At 46.1% G+C, this 9,625-nt stretch overlaps 1 protein-coding gene across 3 annotated transcripts in view; it reads right to left on the bottom strand.

Moving 5' to 3' along the window:
• sars2 (seryl-tRNA synthetase 2, mitochondrial) overlaps nucleotides 1–9,625 on the bottom strand; it is a 52,783-nt gene that overhangs the window by 24,194 nt on the left and 18,964 nt on the right. For all 3 annotated transcript variants that reach the window (XM_060855980.1, XM_060855981.1, XM_060855982.1), the window contains exon 7: nucleotides 608–713. In XM_060855980.1, the coding sequence (XP_060711963.1) occupies nucleotides 608–713 (106 nt within the window). The remainder of the gene's footprint in view (nucleotides 1–607; nucleotides 714–9,625) is intronic.

Here is a 9,625-nt window from a genome sequence, read left to right as displayed (position 1 = left end):
ACTCAATACTGACAGGAAAAATCAATGTATATTTCATCCTATATCGACATGAGGTAGGTAAATTTGGGAATGGCTGTTTTGAGATCAGCAATCTCCACGTACTCGGTGTGGAGTATCGAGACTGAATCCTCTGGGGAATGCACCCCAGCTCTTGCTCCATCCTTAGCCAGATGAATGCTAGTTTTGTGAATGGGAGTTGGAATTGGGGTAAGGCAGCAAATTGGGTGGCACGGTGGCTCAGTGGTTAGCAGTGTTGCCTCCCAGCGCCAGAGACCCAGGTTCAATTCTAGCCTCGGGTGACTGTGTGTGTGGAGTTTTCACATTCTCTCAGCGTCTGCATGGGTTTCCTCCGAGTGCTCCGGTTTCCTCCCACAGTCCAGAGATGTGCAGGTCAGGGTGGATTGGCCATGGGAAATTGCCCCGTAATGTTCAGGGATGTGTAGGTTAGGCACATTAGTCAGGAGTAAATGTAGAGTAATGGGGAATGGGTCTGGGTGAGTTACTCGTTGGAGGGTCAGTGTGGACTTGTTGGGCCAAAGGGCCTGTTTCCATACTGTAGGCATTCTATGGAAATACAGAGTCACTCAGTAGCATCAAAGGGCCTCACCTTGTTGAGGAGTTTGCTGATTGTAAACTGGACCAAGGCGTGTTGCAGCTCACTGCCTGCTCCATGTAAATAGTACGATCGATGACCAGAAACATGAGAGAGTCGCCTAGCAAGGAACAGAAGCAGGTTCAGTCCAACGCCAGAAATCAGCAACTGTTTCCCTTTAATCAACATTTACAGCTGCAACTGAACAGAAGAATTGAAGTATTTCAACTAGAGAAACGGTCTCCTCTGCTGGTGGTGGGTTGGGAGGATGAGAGAGAGAAAATAAGGGAGATAGTGAAAAACAAGGGAGATCTGGAGGAACACAGAGACCAGGGGTGCAGGGTTGGGGGGAGTGAGAGGAGAGGGACAGAGAGTGAGAGCGAGCAAAAGAAACGGGGTTGCGGGGGTGTGGTGGTGTCAGAGACCAGTGTGTGCGTGTGTGGAGGGTTGGGTGGGGAGAAGCGAAGACGACAGTCAGATGGGGTGAGGGAGATAGAAAGAGAGAGAGGGGGAAAGAGAGAAGAACTAATAGAGATAGACAGAAAACAAGGGGGAGAGAGAGAAAAAGAACAACAGAACTTCGCCTGACAATCAGTCAGTCAGGCTGCTACAGTTTTACTTTGCTTGATTCTTTTACAGGGCGTGGGTATCCCATCACTGCAAGACCCAGCATCCGATGGTCATCCCTCTTCCTCCCTGAACGGAGACCATGCTCAGTCCTTGCAATGGGTAACCACGTCACTGTGGGCTGGAGTCACGCAGTATGACTTTATTCTGTTTTGTGTTTTTCTTAAAGCTCAGTCTGCGACTACCAGTGAACATGACTCTGAATTAATGCTGGGCGCAAAGTGGATGTGTATCAACAGTGGAAGGATCTGTAGGCCAGACTGGGTAGCGTTGGTGGATTTCACTCCCTCATGGGTATTAGAGAACCGAGTGAGTTTTGACAGTTGCTGAGGTGGGACTTGAACCCACTCCCCCTGGACATTAGCCTGAGCCTCTGGATAGCTGGCCAGGTGACACGGCCATGAAATCACCGTCTCCTCAAGAGAGTGAGCAGCGTACCGGCATGGAGGGTGACATCAGGCAGCACTCCCTAACACAAACCTTATGGAAATCCAGAACAATCTCCACCATCAACTGTACAGACCAGACATTAGCTGAAAGGTTTAAGGCTGAGATTGATCAACGTTTGTTGGCTAAGGGGATGAGGGTTACGGAATAAAAAGGGTTGAAAATAGTTCAGAAAAATATCCACCATGATCAAACAGAATGGCTGAACTGGTCCAAGGGGCTGAATGGCCTCTTGCTATTTGTATGGAGCTGCCAATGACACAGATCCTTCCACTGCTGATACACATCCAGCGTGTGAGCCCAGTATCAATCCTGGGATTGGATCCCTGAGACTGGATTCAGAGAGATGTTCACTGGTAGTCACAGACTGAGCTTTAAAGAAAAACATAAAACAGAATAGAGTCATACAGCACGGAAAGAGACCTTTCGGTCCAACCAGTCCATGCTAACCATCATTCCAACTTCTCTCATATCCTGGATGTAGGTTTGCTCACTGAGCTGGAAGGCTCGTTTTCAGACGTTTCATCACCATACTAGGTAACATCTTCAGTGAGCCCCTGAATGAAGCACCGGTGGTGTAGCCCACTTTCTATTTATACTTCCTTGGGTCCCAAGGAAACTCAAACATATAAATAAAAAGCAGGCTCAATCTGAGCTACAAAACGTCTCAAAACTCGCTTCTCCCAAATCCCTCCAAACCTTTCCTATTCATCCAAATATCTGTTAGACATTGTAACTGCACCCACATCTAGAACTTCATTCCGCACACCATCCACTCTCGTGTAAAAACATTGCCCCTCGTCCTTTTTAAATCTTTCTCCTCTCACCTTAAAAATGGGCTCCCCAGTCTTGAAATCTCCCACTTTAGGGAAAAGACACCGACAATTAACTTTGTTGATACTCATGATTTTATAAACCTCTATAAATCTATAAGAAAACACCACATATGGACCAAATATTGAACTACAGAAGCAATCATCCCAACATCCACAAATGAATCAGCATCAGAATATTATTTCAATAAGCCAACACACACTGCAGCACAGAGGAACTACGCAGAGCAAAAAGAAAGGGTACCCAATGAACACAGTCTGCCGATTTCTCAGCAACAAACCCAAACAAGCAGACAAAACACATCCAGAAACCCTAGCCGCTCTTCCCTACATCAAAGACATCTCGGAAATGACTGCCAGACTACCCAGACCCCTTGAGGAGAAGGTGAGGACTGCAGATGCTGGAGATCAGAGCTGAAAACTTACTGCTGGAAAAGCACAGCAGGTTAGGCAGCATCATCGACGTTTTAGGCATGAGCCCTTCTTCAGGAATCCTCCCTCTACAGATTCCTGAAGAACGGCTCATGCCCGAAACGTCGATTCTCCTGCTCTTTGGATGCTGCCTGACCTGCTGCGCTTTTCCAGCAACACATTTTCTACTCAGACCCCTTGGCATCATGGTAGCCCACAAACCAGACAACACATTAAAACAGCAGCTAATAAACTTGAAAGACCCCACACAGACAACAAACAAAACCAATGTCATTTCTAAAATACCTTGCAAGAACTGTAACTACTACATTGCACAAACAGGTAGAAAACTAGCCACCAGGATACATGAACATCAACCAGCCACAAAACAACATGACCCTCTCTCACATACATGCATATCCTTATGTACAGATAAGGAAGGACACCACTTCGACTGAGACAACACATCCATGCTAGGACAAGCCATACAGAGACACGCATGAGAATTCCTAGAAGCATGGCATTCCAACCGGAACTCTATCGACAAACACATCGAATCAGACCCCATCTACACCCCCTGAGAGTAAGAACAGGAAGTGACAGCACCACAGGAAGTGACATCACCAACCCAAAGGGACCCAAACATATAAATAGAAAGCAGAAATCATCAGCAGTGCTTCATCCAGAGGCCCACTGAAATGTTACCTAGTGCGGTGACGAAATGTCTGGAAATGAACCTTCCAGCTCAGTGAGCAAACCTACATCCAGAACCTCAACCTGAGCTACAAATCTCAAAACCCGTTTATAAACCACTATAAAAGGTTACCCCTCAACCTTGGACATTCCAGTCAAAAATGTCCCAGCCTAACCAGTCTTTCTCTATAACTCAAACCCTTCATTCTTGGTAACATCCTGGTAAACCTCTTCTGAACCATTTCCGGCTTAATAATATCCTCCCTACAACAGGGAGACCAGAACTGGACACAGTACTCCAGAAAAGACTTCACCAACGTCCTGTACAACCTCAACCCACTCCTATATTCAGTCATCTGAACAACGAAGACGAGCATGCTAAACGCCTTCTATATAGGCGCCCCAGATGCTGCCTGACTGGCTGTGCTTTTCCAGCACCACATTCTCAACTCTGATCTCCAGCATCTGCAGTCCTCACTTTTCGCCCTGTCGATGTGTGATGCAAACTTCAAAGAATTATGTGCCTGAATCCCTGGTGTCTCTAATCTACAACATTGAAGGCACTGTTTTTAATTGTACAAGTCACTCCTCCTGTTTGTTTTACCATAGTGCAGCACCTCACATTTATCCAAATTAAACTCCATCTGCCACTACTCAGCCCATTGGCCCAATAGATCAAGATGCATTTGTAATGTTAGATAGACTTTTTCACTGTCTATTATACCACTAATGTTGGTGTCACCCACAAACTTACTAACATGCTTTCTATATTCTCGTCTAAATCATTTAGATAAAACGCCAAACAAAAGTGGGCTCAGCACCAATCCTTGTGGTCACAGGTCACGGGCCTCCAGTCCAAAAAGCAATCCTCCATCACCACTCTGTTTCCTGCTATGAAGCCAATTTTGGACCCAATTGGCAAGATCCCCCCGAATCCCACGTGATCTAACTTTACTAATTCGTCCTCCATGCGGAACCTCATCCAAAGTTTTACAAAAGTCCAAGTAAATAATTGCTCTCATGAATCTTGGTTATTTCCTCAAAACAAAACTCCGCGAAGTTTGAGAGACACCATTTCCCTCACACACAGCTATGCTGACTATCCCTAAGCGTTCCTTGCCTTTCCAAAAGCACCTTTCAGAATCACCTCTGGCAACTTACCCAAAATCAAATTCAGGCTCTCCGGCCTATAGTTCCCAAGCTTCTCCTCGCATCCTTTCTTAAACAATGGCACACCATTAGGCACCCTCCAGTCCTCTGGCACCTCACCCAGGGTTATAGATAGTACAGATGTATTTGCAAGGGGCCTCGCAATTTCCTCCCTAACTTCCCACAATGTCCTGGAAACGTCCTTGATCAGGTCCTGGAGATTTAGCCACCTTTGATTCTAAGATCTCCAGCACTTCCTCTTCTGTGATGTGAACGGTTTTCAAAACATCAATATTTAGTTCCTTGAGCCCTCTAGCCGCCAGTTCTTTCTCCACAGTAAAAATGGATATGAAATTTTCCTTTAATATCCCTCCCATCTCCTGAGGTTCAACACAAAGTGATAGCCATCAAGACCCTGCCAGAGGAAATGGTGGAGGCGAGTACGATTATATCATTTAAAACACATTTAGATAGGTGTGTGAACAGGAGAGGTTTAGAGGGACATAGTCCCATTTACCTATGCTCAAACAAATTCTTTTTTTATCCACCTGTGTAACGTGGGCATCGCCAACCCAACCAGCATTTATTGCCTGTCCCTAGTTGCCCCTTGAGAAGGTGGGGGTGAGCTGCCTTCTTGAACCGCTGCGGTCCCCCTGCTGGGTTGACCCACAATGCCCTGAGGGAGGGAATTCCAGGATTCTGACCCAGCGACACTGAAGGAACAGCAATATATTTCCAAGTCAGGATGGCGAGTCAAGGGGAACTTGCAGGGGGTGGTGTTCCCATGTATCTGCTGCCCTTGTCCTTCTAGATGGAAGTGGCTGTGGGTTTGGAAGGTGCTGCCTGAGGATCTTTGGTGAATTTCCGCAGTGCATTTTGTAGATGGTACACACTGCTGCTACTGAGCGTCGGTGGGGGAGGGAGTGGATGTTTGTGGATGCAGTGCCAATCAAATGGGGCTGCTACTTCCTTGATGGCGCTGAGCATCTCGAGTGTTGTTGGAGCTGCCCCGACCCAGGGCAATTTAGGAAATGTGGTTGGCAGGGACAAGTTGGGCCGAAGGGCCCGTTTCTGTGCTTACGACTCTAAACCCCCTCCCGTTGCATGGTGTGCACTATCGGTTGCGATGACTTCTACGTGCGAATAGCCCGTCCACCATCACAGTCAGCCTCTGCTTGTGAGGAGCGGTGATGTGGGGCAAGACCTGGGGCACCTGCAAACCCAGTGGAGGGGGTTGGTTGTAGCAAAGGCCGGACAATGTGGGCCACCACAAGGGAAGGAGACAGTGCCACCTTGTGGCTGCTAGGGAACTGCTTCCCCACTCCCTCCCTCCGAGAGCAACAAATGCATCGTGTTAGGAAGGTGTCCCAAGGCTTCGCCTGAAGAGCAAGCCGTTCTCTCGGGAAAAACAAAAGACCTTCGGTGTTGAAAGCTGCTAACCGGCTGCTTAAACTGCAGGGGTATTTTAAATTGCGTGCTGTAGTCAGCCCGAGGCAGGGGGCAGATGGTAAAGTGAGAGCAAGGGACAGAGCTGTCAGAGAGACATCAACAACTGAGCCCAGGGGCACATTTCTTCCCTCGGCTGTTTGACAATTGACAGAAAGAAAGAAAGAGCAGCCCAAACAATACAATGTCTACAAGGGACAGGGAGAGAGAGAGAGATTCATTGTTGAAAAAGCATTTACTGGCAGGTCATGCTACACCTGTGTTGGGACAGCCAATGGTCTGCATGCAATTTGACCAGAGCTTAAAGTCCGACATCCAAAACCAAATCAGCTGTTGGCCATATCGGACGAAGATACAGCAGAGTGGGTTTGAAATAGAATCATACAGCACGGAAACAGACCCTCTGATCCACACTGACAATCATTCCAAACTAAATTAGTCCCTCCTGCCTGCTCCTGGCCCATATCCCTCCAAACATTTCCTAGTCATGGACTTATCCAAAAGTCTTTCAACATTGCAACCGTACCCACACCCACCACTTCCTCTGGAAGGTCATTCCTCACACAAACCAATCACTGTAAAAAAGATTGCCCCCATGTCCTTTTAAAATCTTCATCCTCTCACTTTAAAAATGTGCCCCTAGTTTTGAACTCTCCCACTCTAGGGAAAAGACCTGGGTCAATCACCCTATCCATTCTCCTCATGGTTTTATAAACCTCAATAACTTCACCCCTCAAGAGGCCTCACCAACATCTTGTACAATCTCAAAATGTCGCCCTAACACCTATACTGAGCAATGAAGGCAAGTGTGCTAAAACGCCATCGTAACCATCCTGTCTACCTTTCAAAGAATTATGTACCTGAACCCATTGGTCTCTCTGTTCTATACTACAAGCAGTGGAGGCAATGGTCTAGTGGTATTATCACTGGACTCTTAACCCAAAGACGCAGGTAAATGTTCTGGGGTCCCAGGTTCAAATCCCACCATGGCAGCAATTTGTAATTTGAATCCAATAAATAATTGGAATTATAAGAGTCTGTGACAATCAGGAATCCATTGCTGATTGTCAGAAAAACTCATTTGGGTCACTAATGTCCTTTAGGGAAGGAATCTGCCATCCTTACCTGGTGTGACCTATGCGTTGACTCCAGACCCACAGCAATGGGGTTGACTCTTAACTGCCCTCTGGGCAATTAGGGATGGGCAGTAAAAGCTGCCTGGCCAGCTATGCCCTCATTCCGTGAACGAATTTTAAAAAAAAGAATCCCTGGGCCCCACCACTCACTGTGTAAGTCCAGCCCCTGATTGTTTTCCCAAAATGCATTCATTGAAATGAAACTCCATCTGACTCTCCTCAGCCAATAGATCAAGACCTCTTTGCAATCTTTAGATAACCTTTCTCACTGTCCACTGTACCACAAATTCTGGTGTCATCCCCAAAACCTTCCTCTCCGTGAACTCCTCCAAATGCCTTTTAAAATGTTGTAACTCTACCCACCCCAGTCTCTGAATCTGGAGACCTGCAGTTTCTTTGGTGAACAAAATGAACCTATACTTCTTTGAGAATGAAACTGGGGAATTAACAATGAGAAATAAACACAATGATCACTAGAGGAAAAAATCTACAAGGGGAGCTAACAGGACATAGGCTGATCAATGCTGTGGAACCTAAGATTTTAAAGAAACTAGTTATATAGATCGTGGATGCACTTGCAGCAATCTTACACGGAACTTTAGATTCAAGAGGGCATTGATAGATTATTTGTATAAAAAATAAACGTGCAAGGATTTGGGGAAAGTAGCAGGTAATGCGGCTTTAACAAATTAGTACAGATACGACGGGCTGAATGGCCTCTTTCTGCACCGCACGCTTCTGGGATTCAGGAAAAGTCCCGGAGTATTGGAAACCTGCCAACATCACATCATTAACTACAAAGGAATCAAGGGAATAAACAGGTTACTAAAAGCAAGGCAGCCTAACATCTGTCATGGAGGACTTTTGCGTCCATCATAAAGGATCCAACAGGTGGGCATTTAGTAATAGCCAATACAAGTCAGTCTGATTGATTAGGACTGGAGGGTTTGAGTTATGGGGAGAGGCCGGATAGGCTGAGACTTGTTTCACTGTGGTGTAGGAGGTTGAGGGGTGACCTTATAAAATCTGAGAGGCACGGAAAAGATGAATAGAGTTCAAAACTAGGGGGCCTTTATTAAAAGGAGAGAGGAGAAAGATTGAAAAGGATCCAGAGGGGTCTTATCAACCTTAGTGGTTTGTAAAATCATGAGGGGTATAGATAGGGAGAATGGCAGGTGTCTTTTCCCTAGGGTGGGGGATTTCAAGATAAAGGGGGCACATTTTTAAGGTGAGGGGAGAAAGATCTTAAAAAAGACGAGGGGCATTATTAAAAAAAAACCACATCATGGCTCATGTGTAGAATGAAATGCGAGAGGAAGTGGTGGATGTGGGTATAGTTCCAATGTTTACAAGACATTTGGATAAGTACATGAATAGGAAGGGTTTGGAGGGATATGGACCAGGAGCAGGCAGGAGGGACTAGTTTAGTTTGGGATTATGGTCAGCATGGACTGGATGGGCCGAAGGGTCTGTTTTCATGCTGTTTTTTCAAAATCATTCATGGGATGAGGGCATCACCAGTTAGTCCCTATTTACCCAGAGGGCAGTTAAGAGTCTGTGTTGTGGGTCTGGAGTCACGTGCAGTTCAGATCAGGTAAGGATGGCAATAACTGAACCATATGGGGTTTTCTGACCATCAACAATGGATTCACAGCCATCATGAGACCTTAACTTCCAGATTTCTCATTGAATTAATAGTCCACCATCTGCTGTGTGGGGATTCAAGCCCAGGTCGCCATAACATTACTGGGGTCTCTGGGCTATCGCTCCCCTGACTCCAAGTAGATTCAGCACAGCTTCACAAAAATGGTCAAATCATTATTGGGAAACTTATTCGAATTTGTCGGGAGACTAAGGAGGAGGTAGATAAAGGAGAAACAAATGTTAAATTTTTGGATTTTCAAAACACTTTCATAAAAAGGTGTTGCACATTTGCTTACTAATTAAGACAAGAGACTTTGGCGTCTGGTGAAGAGGATAGACAACTAGCTAACTAATAGAAGATAAAGAATTGGGGGAAAAAGAAGGAGCATTTTCCAGGTGGTAACCTGTAACTAGTTGAGTTCCACAGGTATATTTGCGAGGTGACTTGGTCGAGGAAAGTCTTAAGTTTGTAGATGGCACAAAACATAGGTGGGAAGGCAAGTGGCGAGGCTAACAGAGTCTGCAGAGGGATACAGGCCGGGGTCCACGAGGGGGTAAAAACATAGCAGGTGGAACATAAACATGCGGAAATGTACTTGTGCACATCAGTGAGAGGAGCAGGACTTTGTTTAAATGGAGAACGACTG

This window comes from Hemiscyllium ocellatum, chromosome 47 (genome assembly GCF_020745735.1).
Source record: "Hemiscyllium ocellatum isolate sHemOce1 chromosome 47, sHemOce1.pat.X.cur, whole genome shotgun sequence".
NCBI lineage: Eukaryota > Metazoa > Chordata > Chondrichthyes > Orectolobiformes > Hemiscylliidae > Hemiscyllium > Hemiscyllium ocellatum.
The sequence above is the reverse complement of the archived record's forward strand: the minus strand, read 5'-3'. Positions and strand labels throughout refer to the sequence as shown.